This window comes from Silene latifolia, chromosome 2 (genome assembly GCF_048544455.1).
Source record: "Silene latifolia isolate original U9 population chromosome 2, ASM4854445v1, whole genome shotgun sequence".
NCBI lineage: Eukaryota > Viridiplantae > Streptophyta > Magnoliopsida > Caryophyllales > Caryophyllaceae > Silene > Silene latifolia.
Window position 1 is genome coordinate 20,253,635 of NC_133527.1, and position 22,616 is coordinate 20,276,250.

The 22,616-nt window shown below is 33.4% G+C and overlaps 2 protein-coding genes across 2 annotated transcripts; both read right to left on the reverse strand.

The window, feature by feature from the left end:
- Window positions 1–246: 246 nt before the first annotated feature.
- LOC141642399 (F-box/LRR-repeat protein At3g26922-like) lies at window positions 247–21,339 on the reverse strand. The gene is made up of 4 exons (XM_074451185.1): window positions 21,248–21,339; window positions 2,125–3,104; window positions 1,113–1,280; window positions 247–1,017 (listed from the first exon to the last, which is right to left on the reverse strand). Exons 2-4 carry the CDS (start codon window positions 3,085–3,087, stop codon window positions 754–756), a joined length of 1,395 nt encoding a protein of 464 aa, XP_074307286.1. The 5' UTR covers window positions 3,088–3,104; window positions 21,248–21,339; the 3' UTR covers window positions 247–753.
- On the reverse strand, window positions 12,507–16,126 carry LOC141642398 (F-box/FBD/LRR-repeat protein At5g56420-like). Its single transcript, XM_074451184.1, has 4 exons — window positions 16,046–16,126; window positions 14,264–15,246; window positions 13,366–13,536; window positions 12,507–13,275 (listed from the first exon to the last, which is right to left on the reverse strand). The coding sequence occupies exons 2-4, from the start codon at window positions 15,227–15,229 to the stop codon at window positions 13,015–13,017; spliced, it is 1,398 nt and encodes a 465-aa protein (XP_074307285.1). The 5' UTR covers window positions 15,230–15,246; window positions 16,046–16,126; the 3' UTR covers window positions 12,507–13,014.
- Window positions 21,340–22,616: the final 1,277 nt, after the last annotated feature.

Consider the following 22,616-nt stretch of genomic DNA (forward strand, 5'->3'; position numbering starts at 1 on the left):
TCGATTAGTCGATTACATAAATAAAAATATCATATCTAAAATGCACCATGAAATTTGGGTTATGGATCATTTTTATGATTTAAATTGACAACCCGATTAGAAATTGAGAGTAGATAATTTCAAAACCGATCCAGACCAATATGTTGACATTACTTGGTATCTGCTTGACCGCTTACATCATCTAAATAACAAGATCAAAATTCAAGATTTCCCCCCGTTTCAGTCGTCCTCGTGCTAAAAATAGTACTAAACAAATGAGGAACAATATTTTTGCAGTTCAGAATTTTGTAAATTTGAGTTTTACATCAGACCTTTGGGATCCAAACAAACCAAATTCAAACATTGTACTACCACTCCGGGAATTCAACACATTATGATCCAACTAGTGTTTAAACAAAATCCAAATCTAAATAAACGAAACATACAGCAACACAACTGTTCAAATTTACCGCCTTAGGTGCAGAATGTTGGTCATGCTCAACTCCAGCTTCAGCCCAACATCGATAATCAAAGTAATGTTAGGAAATGTGAGGAAGCAAAATCAATGCTAATTTTACCAGAGGCCAGATCAAAAGATACTCATACTGAAGTTAGTAGCTCGTGGTTCAATCAAACATGAGATCGAAAGAAAGAAGCTTATATACCCCGGAAGTGTACCCCATCCTCGTGGATGAATGCTGTTCCACGTTAAAAGCAGAGTAAATGTCTTGGATGCCCACGATTCATAATTCCTTAGATGCCTTACTATGTTTCTCAAGCAAATTCTACAATTACATTTTCTGAAGCTCTTTTGAATCTTAATACTTGCTTAAGAAACTCAAGCTCCTCAACGGCTGTTAGTTTATTCTCCTCACACGTAATTACCAATTTTTCCAAGATGATGGCATTTCTCAGTACAAATTCTATTAGCTGGAGCTGACCTTCACGACATTTTCCATAGCCATATATGAAGACACTTTTTAGTAGGGGCATTTCACAAGAAGTAGATAACTCTGAGCTAAGTACTCCATCATCATCCTGCCATTAGTTAGAAAGAAGTCCGACAACAGTTAAAAGAGAAGGCTGGGCGCTATAAGTCGATTACGTAAAAGAAGAAAACCAGTTATGCTAACCTCACTTCTCGATGATCCAGCATCTACTACGAGCTCTTCCAAGTCCACTGAGCTTTTCATCAACTCAATAATAACTTGAAGACATCTTTCATTATCCCACCGTGGCTGCAAAGACAAACTCTGCCAACTATTTTGTAGAATATCCACCTTCTTTAAGCAACACAATTGCTGAATAAGAAGAAACCAAATATGTCTCGCATTACCCAAAACTGTGCAAGTATTCCATCAAATTTGCAACAAACAGTAAAACAGTAAAAAAGAGAGTGATGAAAACACAAAACCATAATCAAGTACTCAATTGTCAGTGACCACAGAACCGTCACCTAAATAGATTGAAGAAAACAATGTATCCCGACATCCTGTTACTTAATCCTCCGACTTTACATCGGCAATTGAATTATTAATACAGTCAGTCACCTTACTCAGTTTCTAAGCATTTGGTATGAATGTTGTGATTTTGCCAAGAATGAAAGGGAAAGGCATGATACACATTCAGATCATCAGTGTGTGCAGTGCATAACACCAAGAAATTCTACGCAAGAACCAGTAGATCAACAGGTAATACCAGCAAAAAACAAACACAGGGCAAAATATAGATGTTTCTTCCTCAATCCCATCTATACTGTCCATGTATGACAGTAGGGATCAACCAAGGTCAACATTTACCGACAAAGCTTCCCATTATATACAATACTACAGCAGCAGCAGCAACAACATTACCTATGTGCCAAGCATGTGGTTCGTGTACAATAAGAGGAAAAGTTGATATCAATTCACCACCAAAGCAAATGGGCACATTATCATTGAGAAAAAAACATTTCAGAGAGAAACAACAAGAAAAGTGAGCAATCGAGTTTGTTTAGTTGAAAAAATGAATCATATCTTGTCATCAAACATGGTAGATAATAATCTGTATTGAGCAAGTTTACCTCAAAAGAAAAAAAAGACAGAGACCAAGTTATACTCAATCAAAGGCCCTACAAATTTTGAACGAACAATTACTAAAACGCACCTTGAACGCTCCACCTGACAATGCAAAATCCCCAACATTTCGAAAGTGCCTCAAATATGCCTTTATTATTGGGCCAGACAAATCATTAGGTAATCCCTTGACAAACACGTCTTGAAGGGAGGAAACATCAATCACATCCAGCAGATTTGACTGAGAAGTTTCGTCTTGTCTATAAACTGCAATATTCAAACTTTCCACATGGGGGCAATTAAGAGTAAAAGGGCGGTCAGCCACGTCTATGTCCAGGTCCAACCTATTAGCACTTGGAGCAATAATGTTCAGATCTTGCAACCCTCGAGAGTTGTATACTTTCAGTTTTTGTATTGACGGGCATGCAGATATCAACTGGTTGAATGCCTTATTACTTCCGGTAACACTGACAAGCGATAATTTTCTTAAAGCTCCCATGTGGAGTTGAGATTGATGCACATACTCCACAAGCATACTACCCCAGAGTGTAAGCGTAACTAGAGATTGACTTGTGAAGACACATCGAGGTAGAACTATTTTATCATCATAATCACAATGGAAAACTAGATTTTTGACTTCTCTATCGGTAGCAAATTTCAGCCACACTTGAACGTCGTCAATAAGGCATGGATCTACAAGATCACTTTTACACTCCCCAATATCAAGGTAAAAAGAGTCGATGGTGGATCTTCTATGAAGCAACAACACATTTCGGACAAAGCGAGCAAAACGTGAAAATGCCTCACTTATGATTCGGTCTTTTTCTTCATAACCACCATCCTCGTTCTCATCACTAACGTCGTGATCATCGAAATCAAAGCTAAGAGCAGGAAGCATAGTCCAGAGATTTCCAAAGCGGCGGAGCAACATTGTTTTAACAGCATCTCGAGTAGGCATAAATGAAAGAATATGCACAATCACTTGATCAGGCATCTCACTCAACCTATCTAGGCCAACAACCTTTGAAGAACGCATACGCTTTTGGGGTTTCATGGTTCTTAAGTGAGTACCTGATTATTTTTCAAAATAAAATCTTATTCACATTTCAGATAACAACACATCTATAACTAATAAAGATCATTTAACCCCACACACACTTTTCCCTTCATAAATAGTCCAATGAGACCATTTCAATTGAAAATAAAAGCACTGTAAAGTAATCACTAAAGACGTCAAATAGCTCACCGACAACAATAAAATGATCACTTAAATTAAATTATGAAAAATTACCATCTACGCATAACTAAACTAATACATAGTAATATACACAAGGGATCGCAATTACGAGTCAAGATCCTCGCAATTACGGATAGGAAGCATTTCCGATCCTTCTAAGAAAAGCGGCAAAGTCTCATACCAAAACCCGAGGATGACTAATCAAATAGAACAATCGTAATAGACTGACAAAAATAGTTCAATTATCAATGATAACAAAATAAAGGAGATAGCGCCAGTAATAATACACCGAATCTCAGTACCACCCTCTTACTCCCTCTTAATCGTACAGATGTAGGGTCTCATACTTTATCCGTCCCGGTCATTTGTTTACCTTTGGTGTGACCGAGGAAAGAGGTCAAGACTAATTAATTGATGACAAGTGAACCAAATTGAGTGTACCAAATTGCTCATCAAACACATTCCCTAAATAGAATGGTAAACAATTAACTTAACTGACATCCAAAATGGAATAGGTAAAAGAAAGACCGGGATGGAGGGAGTACAAAAAAAACGAGGATGACTAATCAAATAGCAATCGTAATAGAGTGAGAAAAATAGTTCAATTGTCAATAATAACAAAATTAAGGAGAAGGCGCCTCGCGCCTGCAGTAATACACCGAGTATCAGTACCAGCCTCTCACTCCTACAGATATAGGGTCTATTAACTTAAAATGACTGACCTTACATAAGGGCATATGATATGGGTACCACTCGGTGACGTTCTAGCATTATCCATGATTAAATAGTAGATTATGAAATGAATGGATAATCAACTGTACTTAAATTTCATGGTTTATCAATTGATTAACTAATCATGACAATTTCAATAATAAGGGTTCATATTTCATAGAAATGAGTAAATGCTGCTACTCTCTTCGTCTCAACCATTTGTTTGCTTTTTATTTTCTGTGAGAGATATTTTAATCAAAGTCAAACAAATGATTGAGACGGAACGAGTAATTAATTAGCCTAATTGGAAAAATAATACGACCTATCTCAAACTATAATCAAGGGTTCAATAAGGGTAGAGAAAATTTACCTGTCGAGGAAGAAAGGGGAAAGTAAGAAGAAAATGTGGCCTGCAAAATGCAAATGCAAGCGCTAACCAAAATAATAGCCCTGGCTGTCGGGTTTCTTATTAAGGTGTACTTGATTCTTAAGTTTGGTTGGCTTTGTGTTTCTATGAGGAATGAGAAATAAATGAGTCGGAACTCCGGATCTTCTGGTTCTTTACCGTGTCCTAGAGCTGTTTAAATGCGGGCTTAGGTCGGACATGGGTTGGGCTATGAAGGAAAAAGTTGTCCTTTAAGACCTTATTGGGTGGGCTGGGCCTTAATTATGGGTCAATTATCCTTGTCATTGCCCGCCCTTTAGTCAAAAGTCGAGCGACCCATGAACTAATGAGTTGTAACATGAAACTTCAATTTAAATGTTTTATTAATTAAAATATTAGCAACTCTTCTATAGGACCGTCCTATAGCATAGGACTGGCCCAATAGAAGAAAAGCCCAAGCAAAATCATTGATATATTAAGTTTTTGATTTTATTTTGATAACTTTATACTTTATAATAAAAACTAACATATTTAAATATGTAAGTTATTAATTTAAAATATTAGGTTATGAAAATAAAAGTATTATTTTAGATTTTTATTAAGTAATTATTTTAGGTTTTATGCTATTGGGTTAGTCCTACCTAAATATTAGTCTTATAGAACAATCTATAAATATTATTAAAAGGCTACCCTAAAATGTCCAATTAAGTCCACGTAGACAATGCCACGTCACAATAATTTGTGTATCGTTTTTTACCATGTCACATTAAAAGTTTCTATCTATAAAATCTTATTAAAAGGCTAACTTAAAAAATGTGACATTGTAAGTTTAATTGTGACGTGGCAACTTTTAATGTGACATGGTAAAAAAAGTGATATGGATTACCAATTTAAGAAAATTAAAAAATATAAAGAAAAAAAAAATATAAGGTATAAACACAAAAAAAAAAGAAAAAAAAATTGTAAACCATTGATCTCCTCTCATAAATTATTTATTTATTTAACCATTATTTCCTTTATTTAATGAAATGACCTTTTAACTTCCCTTTCTTTTTCTTTTTTTTGGTGAAATGTGAGTAGTATATATATCATAACGAGGGAAGAATTACAAGATAAGCAGAACTTTCCTTTAATCATTACTATATATACTCCGTGTTTATGTACCATATTTTTTTATTTTTCTTTCATTCATAAAATTTTGAGAGAATTTGTAATAGAATTTTTCATATATATAACTATTATATTCACCTTAATTTTCAATTTTATTCAAAAAAATAGCACCTAAAGTATACATCGAAAAGTAAACTAATTGTTTCGTTTTTTATTTCTCTTATGTTTTGTATTAATTTTTTATTATTTTATGTGTTTGTATTAATATTGCAGGAGAATGAATTTCCAACTTTATTCAAAAAATTGGTAGGTAAGGTATAGCTAAAGAACTAAATTAATTATTTCGCTTTTTATTTTCATTATGTTTTTAATTAATTAGAATCTTATTAGTTACTTTTTTGTGTTTATATTAATATTGCAGGAGAATGAATTTTCAACTTTATTCAAAAAATTGGTAGGTAAACTATACAATGAGAACTAAATTAATTGTTTCACTTTTTATTTTTATTATGTTTTGAATGAATCTATAAATATTATTAAAAGAGTAAACCTTAAAAGCCACGTAGACAATGCCACCTCATATTACTAAATGTCACCTTGCATTACCAAAATTTCACGTCATCAATCATCCATGTAGTATGACGTGTTTAATTAAGAGGGTAATTCGTGTTCGTATAACGATCCATTTAAAACGATACACAAATTAAAAAATATTTACATAAAAAATAAATTAGCATAACAAGCATTAAATGTTGGCCCTTTTTAATTTCTAGATAAATTAAAAAATAATTAATCAAAATTCATACTAAATTTTAAATTTCTACGTTTATTCTTAGAATATTTTAAGTAACAAAAAAATATCACACTATTCTAATTTTACGCCTTTATGAAATAATACAGAATTTGTAAATATTAATGGCAATAACATACTTAACATTAAACATTGACATTTTAATTTTTAAAACTACAATTGCTTAAACGAAAAATAAAAGTTTACATCACTCTAATTTTAAATTATTTATATTTGCAACTCCTTCTTAAATATTATTGCAATAAACTTGCTCAATTTCATTAAATTGAATACATATGTAAATCTATAAATATGATTTATAAATAAAAGGGAAGACAAAATATCTACCGTTTTTTAGTTGGTAAGATAACTCCCTAAACAATTCTCAAACAATGTGTATTTTGTAAAAAAAAAATAAAAAAAAAGTAGACCTTTTATTACTCTATATTTATGTCTATATTAAATTTTCCTAATAATGAAAATCTATACAATATATAGTTAAAATCCTACTTAAAGTATTTAATTTTAATCGACATGTAATTTTTCTATTGGCTAATAATAATTCAATTATATTAATTACTTGATTATCTAACTAAAAGTAATCTATAAATACCATGTATTACATACTTATAAAATACAAACAAAATAAAAAATATTAGTTGCAAACACAAAAACAAATTAATACAAACTCTTTATTTGCCTCTCATAAATTTGTATCAATCTACCTATTCATTTAATTTTTATTTCTTTATTTAATAAATGGTCTTTTGGTTTTTCCTCACAATTATTATACTTTGTATTTATTGATACCCGTCGCTGTGAGTACCAAAGATAAAATTTATAATTCCTATTAAGACTAACCTAGGCTAGTGGTAACGGTGGTCGATCCCATGAGGAGGCGTTGTAAACTTTAGTTGTCTAATGAAAGTCTAAGGTAACAATTATGGGGGTTGATTTGAATTGTTCTATAGCTAATGGCAATAAAAGGAAAATAAACTAAAAATACGAATTAAACAGATAAAAGAAGGGTACTAGGATGATCGGGTCATTATAGCTTAGTGGCAAAGAAACTAAGTCGGATCGAAATAAACACGAGGTAAGGCGGGAAATAAGAGGTCCTCTCGGTCCACTCCTAACAAATAGCATCTCTCGATCTCGCTAAAGGTCCCTAATGTCACTAATACTAACTTTCGTCCTGAAAAGTGACTAACGGTCTAAACTATACCTATCTTTCGATCTTAGCACAGTTTAGTCGAATTAATTGACGGTCAAATAACCTACCCTATCTTTCGATCTAATGGGTCGGTCACAAAATAGGTATCTAACTGGTCGCATGCATTCGATTCGTTAAATACAAGATTAAAAACAATTAAAACGAAAGATAACCTTACAAGGTCAGTCGATCGACCAACTATGTCAGTCGATCGACTGACACGCGGGTTCAGTCCGTGTTCAATCTAGTGCCGCCTAGCCATAAATCGCCTACATCCTAGCACAAGCTATTTAGCTACTCATGGTGAATGTAAAAACAACAAATAAACTAACAACGATTACTGTATTCATGCTTAATGTAAATAACAACAACGAAAATATGATAATTGGCTTTGGGGCACTAACTATCGATTCTATACTAACAAGGGAAGTAAAACAATAAATACTGAAATTAGGGCAGAATGATTACCAAGATTAAAAGGGAAGATTAAGAGCAAAGGCAGAAATCCAATGTTAGAATCGATAACCCAAAACCCTAACTTGAAATAAGCTAGAACTAAAAGCACTGTATTGTGATCGAAACTTAGATGCAAAAACTTGATGTAAATTTCTGAATATTTAGACTTGATGTTGGTGTTACGTTATATAGAAATAAACGCAACAACTTATTTCTAAAACCTAAACTTCACGGGCCTTGAGATTCACGACTTTCTAATTCTCGTCTGGTAAAGAAATCTGGTCGATCGACTACTCAGGCTGGTCGATCGACTGCTCCTCAGCAACAGTAGCTTCTGGATCCCGATAGTTGGTCGATCGACTGATGGAACTAGTCGATCGACCGGATGAGCTGCTACTTGACTTCTTTATTCTCGTGGACTTGTCTTTTGGGCCTTGGATCGCGCACCAAGCTCGTTCCTTAAGTGATTCCTTTACGTCATTTGCAATGCAGATTACTCGGGGGCGGATTTGGCTTGATTTCCCGTCGAATTCTTCACATTTCTGCAATAAAGTACAAAATACGGAAGTAGACGGAAATAGGGAGAAAAGCAACAAATATTACACAAATGAGCTCTGAAATGCATGTAAAAAGAGATGTAAAACATCATATAAATGACACGCATCATTTATTTCACCATAATTTTTTTTATCTCCCCCTTAGTTCACAAAACATTCTTCTTCTCTCAATAAATTCTTGAAATTAATTAGATAATTAATTATATAAATTTTCTTACATAAATATTACAACAATTCTCTTTTTTCATTTTTATCCAAAAAGTTGGTAGGTAAAGTATGCATATATAATCAATAGAATTATTTAAATTTTTTATTCTTATTATGTTTTGAATTAATTAAGAGTTAGAATCATATTTAATTATTATTGTTGAGTTTGTATTAAAATTGCAGGAGGATGACATACTCGCATATCAAAAACATTGCATGAAATCTGGAAATAATGATTATGGAACTTCTTTGCAATTATCTTTTGACTTGAATATATTTTTCATTTTTATTGAGTTTTCCTTTTTTTTTATTATGGTGTACGCGCAATATCAAATTTTAGTATGAATATCTAATTATTGGTGACATGTTACATTATATATTCCAATCCTTGGAATATTAATTGACAAATTTAATAAATTGTACTAAATTGTCTTACACCCTTTCGTGCACTTTATTAGTTTTCCGTGTACTCTTCAACTTGTATTTTGTCAATCAGGTTATAAATCAAATATCTTAGTCAACAAACAGAAATGGAAGTGTTGAAGTTATATGCTCCAAGGATATAAATTGGATCTTTTAATGTGGATCAAGGTAAATATTTTGCATGATTTTTTATTGGAATCCGATGATCATTCTCCAATTCATTGTTTCAACTTTGAAAGTTTTCAAGCCGTTAAATCATTTTTTGTTTTCCATCAAATATTTTCTTCTAGGACTCCCAATATTTCTTCGACAAATGTTTTTTTGGTAATGATTTGTATATATTTTTCTTTTCTCATAATCAATTGTTAAGAATATTTTCTAATTATCACCCCACTTCTCTTTTTTGTATATTTTTATATTATCACTTTTTTTTTAAATTTCTACTTTGGGACGTGTTTTTTACCAAATGCTTCTTATAACTTTTTCAAAAATTACAAAATAAATGTTATCGTTTAACGGTAAAATTCTCACATTACTCCACCTATTGCAAACTTTTTCCTAATCTTAATTATTGCGCACAAGCAAATGAGGCGATAATTAAAAAAATGGAAGTATAATAATACAAATTGTGCATCCTTAATTCTTTGGAATTCATTGGGATAGGCGTTAAAACTTCTCACATAAAAGTTCACCAACAACAAGAGATATAGAAATGACTCTAACTGATAAGAGATATAGATATGAAATTAGAATGATGTCATTGTTGAACAAATACATTTTCTCGTGTATCCTCCCAAAAATTGCTCACATAAAATTTATTTTAAAAAATATTGAATGCGTATTATTCTAAAATTTTATTTGTATAAGTCACATGTCATCCACTCATTGCTAATAATTTAAGTATATCACTTAGATCTTTCATTATACAAAAATCATTTCAATAATATTTTTCCTAATACGTTGGAAATCAATTGAATTTACAAGGACGATGTTGCAAGACCGACAAATCGACAAGAATTATAAATGTATTATTTGCTGAAAAAGTTAACAAACTCCTTTACATTTAATAAAATAAACTTGTAATTTTAGCCTAATTAGTAAGATAAACATAAGTTGTATTTTAACAGAACACTTTCTACGCATTATTCATATCGTCTCTAATTGACTAAAGACAATATGTAAAATTCAGTTATTAAATATCATTTAAATCCATTCATTTATATATTTTACATTTTTACTTTATTTTACATTTCTTTTTTCATTAGAATACATTAGGTAATAAAGAATATAATTAGATGTTCAAGTGTCCAACCTTTTGTTTCTTTTAGGATAAAAATGGGACCAAGATTATTAGAACGCACCAAAACAACACTAAAAACAATATATCAAGTACTAGAATATCAAAAGCCGTCAATGTTGAGTGAACTGAATAACCACCGTGACAAAGTCAGCGCCCTCGAAATCCAGAGACAATCTAAACACCGTAAAAAAAGTAGGGAACAAAAACAGAAAGGAGACCGACAGTGATTAACACAACAAGACAACAATCGGTAAAAAGATAAAGACAATGAGGACCGTAGCAAAATAAGAATAGTTTGCAAACTTAATATTTCACTGTTTGAATGCAATTTTACGTTTTTCCATAATTTGTGTTGACTTTTGCTTCTAGGCTTTGAGAATAAGTTGTTTAAAGTGCTATGATGAAACACAAGACAATACAGTTTCCCATTTAATCTATATGCAATACTAGCCTTCGAAGTCAGAGAATGGACATTCGTATGTTCCCTAAAATGAGGGATTCATGGGTTTTGGTGTCATTGTTCAATAAAGAGTTTGTGATTTCCAACAAGTTCCAACTATTCTAATATAATAAATTCCCAAACCCCCTTAGATATAATATATCTTATCGGTCATGTGACAGGACCCTCTTTATTGTCTTGTCTAGGTATCCTACCAACATATCTTCAAGATTATAAGCAAGAAGACAAACAAGCCGAATAACCCATTCATGAACGTTACCGCAAAAATAAAACAACAAAAACAATAAAACCCGTGATTTTCACGGGTCACAAAACTAGTTTGTGTTAAAATATATAAGGTTACCCAATATATAAATATTTTCGTTTTATATTAATTTACCTATAATTTTAGTGTTCCACATCCATATAAAATTGATACAATTTTATTTGAAAATGTCTTTTTTAAATGTAAAAGTAAAATATTTAAATAGTAAACGGGCTTAATGGGCCGGCCCACGGGATTTTCTTGTTGTCCATACCCGCCCATTTAACTTGGTGGGTTGGGCTTCGCCCGCCCTCTTAATTTTTCGGGTAAAAAATATTTGTGCAAGCCCACGTAATAAGCGGGTCTAATGGGCGGGATGGCCCATAAATAGCTATACCGTGTCCCATCTTGTGTCCCATTGCCCGCCTTAAAATTCTGACACTCATCCTTACATAATATTTACATACCTTTTTTTAATATTTATTGCTTATGTGTCAAATTGAGAGATAGTGGAAAACAAGATGAAACACGAAAATGGGCACAGAGGATTCACACTGGAAATAAAGAGCAACAATTCTTATTTCAGACGGCCATATGTAACCATAAAATGGTTACACAAGACTCGTCTGAAGACTTTGACGGAATAAGCCGTCTGAAATGAGATTTTGCGAATAGAGAAGAACCTTAGCGACATGCAGCGTGATGGATGGAAAATTAGAGGATGAGTTATTTTACATACTTCCTCTGTTTTTCTATAATATAGCCTCGAAAAATAAAATTGTCATATAAATAAAAACAAAAATGGATAGAGTATACAATTATTCGTAGGTAAATGGGAGTGAGCGGAGAAACAAAGGGAATTAAAGGCTTTAGTGCATTTAATTAGATTTCTCAAGTCATTTTCCCCCTTGATTAGAGCTCTCACGTCATACTCCATGTTAACGGAACAAGTTATACGGTGAAATACCTAAATAAAGAGGTTTATTTTTATTTTTTTTTGAAGTACAAGGATAATTTCATTAATAAAACGCCATACAACATTTACAAAGAATAACTACAATCGAAAACGAGTTTGTTAAAAACCAAAGAAAAATAAATTTAAAAGAATTGAAAATATTACTCATATCAATAACGTGCATTTTCGTGCTTAATAGTGAGTAATCTTAAAACGGTATTTTATTTGCATTACAGCTTCTACTAAATCTCTATGATGTTGACTCCAACAGTATTTTATCTGCATTAGCCATTACAGCAATGATATACGGCAAACAGCTAAATATATGCACAATTTGCAAGACATAATAAAAAAGATAGGTGTTGAAGGAACAAAAAATTTGAAAGAACAAAAAAATTCCTATAGAAATAATAAAAAAGAAAAGCTTGGAACATATAGCGAGCATTATTTTTCATCATGAAAACATCACTTATAAGTTATATCCACTGTCAAATCCCGTCAAAAAAACTCGATGCAGGTACAGACTACTGTATTACAAATCCGGCTTCCTATATCCTCCAAATCGATGCCTAAGACGAAGGGAATCAACGTTACACATAAAGGATGTCCCTGCATCAAACCAATTTATGTGGTATATCATAAATGCTTTGAAACAATGAACAAGCGGAGATAAGTGAAAACAGGATGTGAAATCAAATTCATTGCTTTTAAACCGATGTCTAACATGCAGTTCAAGTTCCTCAACCAGAACTCCTTTAACTCAAGAGTAAATCAAAGTAAATGTCTTCTTTCGGAAACTGATATCCCGTCACTTCTCTTTTGCCGGTAAGCATCATTCCAGTCTTGGGAGATAACGTGACAGTGCAACGTCAAGTTGAACCCCTGTAATATGTCCAGTCCCACTCTAAAATTGCATGTGCTTTATTATGTTTCTCAAGCAAAGTCTACAATTGCATTCACTGAAGCTCTCTTCAATCTTGATACCTGCTTAACAAAGTCAAGCTCCTCAACTGCAGTTAATCGATTCTCCTCAAACGTAATTTCCAATTTCTCCAGGACGATTGCATTTCTCAGTATAAGTTCTATTAGTTGGAGTTGACCTTCACGGCATTTTCCGTAGCCAAGGATGCTGACATTTTTAAGTTGGGGCATTACACAAGTAGATAACTTTGAGCTAAGAACTTCATTATAACCCTGACATTAGTTAGAAGCCCGACAAAAATTAGAAGAGAAGCTTAATGTCACGAGTAAATTAAGTAGAATAAGAAAACCAGTTATGCTAACCTCACTTCTCGAAGATTGTCCACCGTCTACTATGAGCGTCTCCAAGTCCACTGAGCTTTTCACCAACTCGATAATAACTTGAAGACATCTTCCATTGTCCCACCATGGCAGCAAAGCCAAAATCTGCCATCTATTTTGTAGAATATCCACCTTCTTTAAGCAACACAATTGCTGAATAAGAAGAAACCAAATATGTCTCGCATAACTCAATTCTGTGCAAGTATTCCATCAAATTTGCGACAAACAAACAATAACAATAAAAAAGAGATTGATGAAAACACAAAACTTCATAATCAATTTACTGAATTGACAGTGACCACAGGACAGTCACCTAAATAGATTTTTGAAGAAAACAAATATGTATTTCATAACTTGATCTTCCACTTTACGTCTGCATTTGAATTTCTAATACAATAGTTGCCTTTCTAAAAAAGAAAAGAAAAAAAGAAACAGTCAACTAACTGAGTTTCTAAGCACTTGATAAGTTAATATGAATGTTGTGATTTTGCCAATCACATTGTAGTTGTACAGACAGGCATGATGCACATTCACATCATCAGTGTGTGCAGTGCATAACACCTAGGAATCCTACGCAAGAACCAGTAGATCTACAGGTAATACCAGCGAAAAACAAACACGGCAAAATATAGATGTTTCTTCCTCAATCCCATCTATACTGTCCATGTATGACAGTAGGGATCAACCAAGGTCAACATTTACCGACAAAATTTCCCATTATATAGAACATTGTCCATGTGACTCTTAGTGTACAATACGAGTCAAAGTTGATATCATTCACCAACAAAGCAAATGGGCACATTATCATTGAGAAAAAAACATTTCAGAGAGAAACAAGAAGTAGCAAGCAAAATTTGAACGAACAATTACTAAAACGCACCTCAAAGGCTAGACTTGACAATGTAAAACTCTCAGCATCTCGAAAGTGCCTCAAAAATGCCTTTATTATTGGGCTAGACAAATCTTTAGGTAATTCCCAGACAAACACATCTTGAAGGGAGGAAACATCAATCACATCCAGCAGATTTGACTGAGAAGTTTTGCCTGGTCTAATAACTGCAATATTTAAAATTTGCACATGGGGGCAATTAAGAGTAAAAGGGCGGTCAGACACATCTATGTCCAGGTTCAACTTATTAGCACTTGGAGCAGTAATGTTCAGATCTCGCAACCCTTCAGAGTTATATACTCCCAGTTCTTGTATAGAAGGGCATGCAGATATCAACTGGTTGAATGCCTCATTACTTCCTGTAACACTGATAAGCGATAAGATTTTTAAAGCTCCCATGTGGAGTTGAGGTTGATGCACATACTGCACAAGCATACTACCCCAGAGTGTAAGCCTAACTAGAGATTGACTTGTGAAGACACATCGAGGTAGAACTATTTTATCAATATAATCACAATGGAAAACTAGATCTTTGACTTCTCTATCGGTAGCAAATTTCAGCCACACTTGAACGTCGTCAATAAGGCATTGATCTACAAGACCATATTGATACTCCCCAATATCAAGGTAAAAAGAGTCAATGGTGGATCTTCTATGAAGCATCAGCACATTTCGGACAAATCGAGAAAAAAGGGAAAATGCATCACTCATGATTCGTTGTTCTTCTTCAAAAGCAACATCCTCATCCTCATCATTAACGTAGTGATCACTGAAATCAAAGCTAAGAGCAGGAAGCATAGTCCAGAGATTTCCAAAGCGGCGGAGCAACATTGTTTTAACAGCATCTCGAATAGACATAAATGAAAGAATATGCACAATCACTTGATCAGGCATCTCACTCAACCTATCTAGGCCAACATCAACCTTTGAAAAACGCATACGCTTTTGGGGTTTCATGGTTCTTAAGTGAATACCTGATTATTTTTCAAAATAAAAGCTTGATTCACATTTCAGATAACAATAAATCTAAAACTAATAGTTTGAGACCATTTCACAATTGAAAATAAAAGCACTATAAAGTACTCGTTATCACTAAAGACGTCATATCGCTCACCGACAACAATAAAATGATCACTTAAATTATGAAAATACTCCATCCGTCCCGGTCAATTGTTGTTCTTTGATTTTGGCACAAAAACCAAGGAAAGAGGAGAAGGCCAATTACTAAATGACAAGTGGACCAAATTAAGTGTGAATGATCAAATTGCTCTTCAAATTCATTCTTAAAATGTAAAGGACAACAAATAACTGAGACAACAAAAAAATGGAGTAGAACAACAAATGACCGGGACATAGGGAGTACATAGTAATATACACAAGGGATCGCAATTACGAGTAAAGATCCTTGCAATTACGGGTAGGAACCGTTTCTGATCCTTATAAGTAGAGCGGCAAAGTCTCATACAAAAACCCGAGGATGACTAATCAAATAGAACAATCGTAATAGACTGACAAAAATAGTTCAATTATCAATGGATAACAAAATAAAGGAGATAGCACCAGCACTAATACACCGAATCTTAGTATCAGCCTCTCTACTCCCTTCGTCTCAATCATTAGTTTTTGTTGTTGTTTGTGAGGGATATATTAATAAAATACAAATAAATAATTGAGACGGAAAGAGTAATTAATTAGGCTAATTGGAAAATAATACGAGTAATCTCAAACTATAATCAAAGGGTTCAATAAAGGTAGAGAAAGCTTAAAATTTACCTGTCGAGGAAGAAAGGCGAAAATAAGAAAATGTGGCCTGCAAAATGCAAATGGAAGCGCTGCCTAAAATAATAACCCTGGCTAGACTCTAGAGGCACCTTGGCGAGATGTAGTGTGATGTCAGAAAATAACACTTTTTTTTTAAATGTCCCCTCCAAAAAAAGAAAAACGTCCTACAATTTGTGTTTAAATGGGGGAGTATTTAGTAGTCCCTCTCATTCCTCATTTTCTTCCTTATTCGGATTATTCCGTTTTTCTTTCCTATTTCTTTTTTTTGGATTGATTTGTGTGGTCTAAATTAAATTACATGTGGGATAGTGTGTTTTGTGTGGTCCAAAATCGGTTTTTTATTCCTTATGCAAAAATGAAAGGGGGAGAATATAGTGAATAGGAGGGAGTATTTAGTTACTCGTAGGTAATTAGTATCACAAAATCTCATTGAAGACGGCACGTATCCGTCACTTTGGAGTGACGGATACCATTTCCTCTCACAAATGACCCAAATAGAGGAGAGAGGGAAGCACATGGGGGTGCCCCCACCTTGTCCCCCTATCCGTTTTGTGAGTGACATTACCCGTCACTTGCTCCGACTCGTCTTCAACAAGACTAACTGAATTAGTATAGATCTCCCGTAATTGCGCGGTATTTATAGAGTTTCATTTTTTAGTTTATTACTTATTAATTCCAAATTTATATCTTCAGATTTTCATATTTCACCTAATTATATTTTGATATAAGAAAAAAAATTAAACTACAAAACAAATAAAAAAATTGAGTGAAATCTTTTTTTTTATCACAAAGTTAATGATTTTATTTTAGAACTTTTCTTAAATTATCTTAATGAGTTTTTTTCACGAAACTAATAATATCATTCTATTGGCTTATACGTGTAAATATGCACCAAGTTATTTTCGAAGAGAAATTAATGATTTTGTATTTTATAATTTTATACCCCTTTTATTTTATTTTGATTAAGCATTATAATTATAATTTAAAATTTAATGAAAAAATCATGTTTTAAGACAAAAATGTTATTTATTTCCTTCTAAAAATAGGTGGAGTTTTGAGGGAAAATTTTTGAGAATTTTTTTTCTCCGAGTAGTAAGGGGGTTGAGTGTGAGTGGAGGAAATAAAGAGAACTAAAGGCTAAATAAAAGTACATTTAATTAGAGCTCATTTTCTCCCTTAATTTGTTAAGAAATCATCTCAACAAAAAAATTAAGTTTTTGGTCGTGATGATTTCTTGATATGGTATCAGAGCCAGTATAAGTGTGTGATTACGAGGTAACTAGTTCAGTTATGGGGAGACTTGTAAATGCAGTTGCATCCACTTCAAGCTCAAAGTACATTCGTGCGAGAGAGCATGTTAGTATAAAATCCGATTTATTAACTGAAAACGTAAACATTATCCATGATTAATACCTAATTAAAATGGTTCATTGATAAGGTCAAATTACTACTCCCTCTATTCAACCCCACTTTACATGTATTCCATTTCCGTTCATTCAACTCCACTTTACAGGTTTCCTTATTTGGACACGTAAAAGACCTTTCTATCCTTGTTGAATCCCATTATTTACAAAACTTGTCATTGTTACCCCACACTAATAATACATCAAAACCAACCCTAAACTAATTATAAACCCAATTACTTTTCCTAACCCAACCCAACCCACTAATCTTTCCCTCCAAAATAAGACCTAGGCCCACAACATATTCACCCAATATACCCAATACCGTTCAAATAATTTACTGGACTTCATCTCCTCAACCAACCCATTTTCTATATCCTTCCTAAAAACCCTAAAGCATCCTAAACCTGGTTTGTTCATCTATTTTAAGAATAAATTTGATGAGCAATTCGATCATTCACACTCAATTTGGTCCACTTGTCATTTAGTAATTGACTCATTCCTATTTTTTTTGTCTTTGTGACAAAACCAAAGGATAACAATTGACCGGGACGGAGGGAGTATTACCCATCCGACAAAGTGTATTTTCTTTTCTGAAAACCATAATAAAACTGCACAGTTAAGCGTGTTTACCGAAAAGAAAACATTTTATTTGCATTAAAACTTCTACTAAATCTCTATGATGTTGACTACTTGACTCAAACAGTGTTTTGTTTGCATTACAGCAATGATATGTCAAACAGCTAAATGAATCCTTTCTCAGTTGCAGGCATTACACACTATGACACTAACCATGTTGGCAGCAAATATTTGTGCACAATTTGCAAGACAATAATAAAACGAAAAACTTGGAACATATGGCGAGCATTGAGGTACTGCCGTACTCGGCTACTCGCCTATAGGGAATACTGTATTACAAATCTGGAACATATGGCGAGCATTGAGTTCTATAGGTACGACAAACCTATAGAACTCGTATGCAGGTACAGAACACTATATTACAAATCTGGCTTCCTATATCCTCCAAACCGATGCCTAAAGACGAAGTGAAGCAACCTTACATATAAAGGATGTCCCTGCATCAAACCTAAAGCATATAACACAAATATGCTTTGAAACAATGAACAAGCGGAGATAAGTGAAAACAGGATGTGAAATCAAATTCATTGCTTTTACACCGATGTCTAACATGATGTTCAAGTTCCTCAATCAAAGTAAATGTCTTCTTTCGGAAACTGATATCCCGTCACTACTCAGACTCACTACTCTTTTGCCTGTCTTGGACATAACGTGACAATGCTGCAATGTCAAGTTGAACCCCTGTAATATGTCCAGTCTTCACTCTACAATTGCGTTTGTTTTAATATGTTTCTCAAACAAAGTCTACAATTGCATTGACTGAAGCTTTCTTCAATCTTGATACTTGCTTAACAAACTCAAGCTTCTCAACTGCAGTTAGTCGATTCTCCTCAAACGTAATTTCCAATTTCTCCAGGACGACTGCATTTCTCAGTATAAGTTCTATCAGTTGGAGTTGACCTTCACAGCATTTTCCGTAGCCAAGGATAAAGACATTTTTAAGTTGGGGCATTACATAAGTAGATAACTCTGAGCTGAGTATTTCATTATAACCCTGACATTAGTTAGAAACCCGACAAAAATCAGAAGAGAAGACTCAATGTCACAGTGAATTAAGTAGAATAAGAAAACCAGTTATGCTAACCTCACTTCTCGAAGATTCTCCACCGTATACCACGAGCTCCTCCAAGTCCGCTGAACTTTTCACCAACTCGATAATAACTTGAAGACATCTTTCATTATCCCACCATGGCCGCAAACCCAAAGTCTGCCATCTATTTTTTGGAAAATCCAACTTCTTTAAGCAACACAATTGCTGAATAACAAGAAAACAAATATGTCTCGCATTACTCGATTCTGTGAAAGTATTTCTTCAAATTTGCAACAAACTAACAATAACAGTAAAAAAGAGATCACCAAAGCAGATGTATTTCAGAGAGAAACAAATATGCAAAATGAGCAATCAAGTAGTTTAGCCGAAAAAATGAATCATAACTTGTCGTCGAACATGGTATATAATACTCTGCATTGAGTCAGTTTACCTCAAAAATAAAAAAAAGAGCAAGTTATACAAAAACGCACCTCAAAGGCTAGACTTGGCAATGTAAAAACGTCAGCATCTCGAAACTGCCTCAAAAATGACTTTATTATTCGGCCAGATAAACATTTAGGTAAATGCCGGACATACACCTCTTGAAGGGAGGAAACATCAATCACATCCAGCAGAAATGACCGAGAAGTTTTGCCTAGTCTACTAAGTGCTATATTCAAAATTTTCACATGGGGGCAATTAAGAGTTAAAGGGCGGTCTGCCACGTTTATGTCCAGGTCCAACTTAATAGCACTTGGAGCAGTAATGTTCAGATCTCGCAACCCTTCAGTGTAATATATTCTCAGTTCTTGTATAGAAGGGCATGCAGATATCAACTGGTTGAATGCCTCATTACTTCCATGAACACCGATAAGCGATAATTTTCTTAAATTACCCATGTGGAGTTGAGGCTGATGCTCATACTGCACAAGCAAACTACCATAGAGTGTAAGTTTAACTATAGATTGACATGTGAAGACACATCGAGGTGGAGCTATATCATCAAGAAAATCACAAGCGAAAGATAGAACTTTGACTTCTCTATCAGTAGCAAATTTCAGCCACACTTGAATATCCTCAATGAGGCATGGATCTACATGATCACTTTTATAATCCCCGATATCAAGGTGAAAAGAGTCAATGGTGGATCTTCTGTGAAGCATCAACACATTTCTGACAAAGCGAGCAAAACGTGAAAATGCCTCACTCATTATTTCTTGTTCTTCTTCAAAAGCATCATCATCATCAACATCAGCATCAAGATTTCTAACATAGTGATCACGGAAATAAAAGCTAAGAGCAGGAAGCATAGTCCAGAGATATCCAAAGCGGCGGAGCAACATTGTTTTAACAGCATCTCGAATAGACATAAATGAAAGAATATGCACAATCACTTGATCAGGCATCTCACTCAACCTATCTAGGCCAACATCACACTTTGAAGAACGCATACGCTTTTGGGGTTTCATGGTTCTTATGTGAGTACCTGACGATTTTTCAAAATAAAAGCTTGATTCAGATTTCAGATAACAATCCATTCATGTCATAAGTGAGTACCCACTTTCCCTAGCATTGTCCATGATTAAATAGACGATTATGACATGAATGGATAATCAATAATTAAGGCAGAAATCAGAATGTGGATAATAACACATCATTCTCTAAACAACATATGGAGAACTTAAAATTTCATGCTTTATCAAGTGCTTAACTAATCATAATAATTAATTGTCAAAAAACTAATCATAATAATTTCAAATAAAATTTTATTAACATTTTAATTAACCTAATTGTAAAAATAATCAAGGGTTCATGGAAATGAGTACATGCATGCTGATTAATTAGCGTAATTGTGAAAACACAAATACTCATATAAGGCGGACTTACTTTAAGTTTATGGAATTTCAAAATAACTACCTTTACCCGGAAGGGCCTAGGCCACTCGTTGCCGTTAACATCCGTTTTGCACTATATTAATGTAAAACGACCAATCTCAAACTATAATCAGTAACGGAGTCAAGATTTACAATTAGGGGGCGAAAAATCTGAGGGCACCCCTCCTATTCCCCTTAAATCCGCCACTGACTATAATCAAAAGGGTAGAGAAGTTATAAAATTTACCTGATGAGGAAGAAAGACGAAAATGAGAAATAATGGTCTGCAAATGCAAACTGAAACCCTGCCCAAAATTAAAAATATTAGACCCGGCTGACGGGTTTAATTGGCCGGGTTACGGGTTTGGTTATTCTGTGTAATTGTGATTTGTGATTCTTAAATTTGGTTAGGTTCAGATTTGATTTAGACTAATCAATGTGGTTTGATTAAGAGCCAATTTGGCGAGATGCAAAGGAATTAGCGGCTAACTAAAAAAATAATACGTTTTCCCGCTTAATTAGTTGCTCCTTTTCCCGCCTAATTTACCCCATCAAAAATAATATCGTCTTAGGAATTCACAAGCTAACAAATAGGGTAAATAGTCAAATACGGTACAATTGTTATCCCATTGTTTTGTTGCCTTAAATAAATCCCAAAATCAAAAGGAACCTAATCAAAATGATACGAAAGAAATCCAACTTTAAACAAAATTTATTTCGATTAGCTTTTCACTCTCTTTATTTCGATTGTAAGCAAAATTGAAAGTTTAGCCTTGATAAAACTCATTTGAACGGACTAGTTTTGGTGTCGCCTTTGTCCAAACTGCCTAAATTTATTATTTAAATCTTTTATTTTTGAAAAATATTTGTGTTGACTTGTGTAATTTATAAGGTATGGGAGAGTAAGGTCCTGTTCTTTTGGACTGAAACGGATCTAATCTGAACTGAACTGAATGTATAGGATCTGAACTTTTCTGAACTTATAGGATTTGAACTGAACTGAACTGAACTTATTGGATCTGAACTGAACTTATAAGATCTGAACTGCGCTTACACGATCCGAATTTAAATTAACTTAAATTAATATAACTTAAATCTATATCTATATCTATCTTCTATCTATCTATATTAATAAAGGAAGCTTTTTTCGAGCGTTTATAGAGTTTCTAACATTAATGAAATACTTATAACTAAAAAATAATTAAATAATTACAAAAATATCACAATGATAAATCAACAAAAATTCTATTCCATGTAGAAGTTTAGCCGTAGTCATATAAGAAGGATAAACACATGAGTTAATTTAGTTAAAGATAGAGTATATCTTTTCCACCTATTAAGTGTATTTGATTTTCAATGGGAGACAAACTCAAAATATTTGTAAGCCTATAAAAGTAACTATAATTCAGTAATTTACGCTAAATTTGAGATTTTTTTTTTAGCTTTTCTTATATTTTCTGCTATTTTTATATGATTCATACATTACTATAATTTATGAGGAGCTTTGCTAATCATATATTTGCATTTGGTTTCACATGAAGCGAACAGATAACACATGATGGCTCGGAATCGAACGCTTGATGCATGGAGTACAATATGCAAATTTCTAAGTGTAT

Bases quoted from the DNA above. Each gene is read 5' to 3' on its own strand.
- LOC141642399 (XM_074451185.1), bottom strand. From the start codon at position 3,087: ATGAAACCCCAAAAGCGTATGCGTTCTTCAAAGGTTGTTGGCCTAGAT. The intron at 1,281-2,124 runs GTGCGTTTTAGT...CTTCTTATTCAG, and splicing joins TGTCAGGTGGAGCGTTCAAG to CAATTGTGTTGCTTAAAGAA. The intron at 1,018-1,112 runs GTTAGCATAACT...AACTAATGGCAG, and splicing joins CTGGATCATCGAGAAGTGAG to GATGATGATGGAGTACTTAG.
- LOC141642398 (XM_074451184.1), bottom strand. From the start codon at position 15,229: ATGAAACCCCAAAAGCGTATGCGTTTTTCAAAGGTTGATGTTGGCCTA. The intron at 13,537-14,263 runs GTGCGTTTTAGT...CTTCTTATTCAG, and splicing joins TGTCAAGTCTAGCCTTTGAG to CAATTGTGTTGCTTAAAGAA. The intron at 13,276-13,365 runs GTTAGCATAACT...AACTAATGTCAG, and splicing joins GACAATCTTCGAGAAGTGAG to GGTTATAATGAAGTTCTTAG.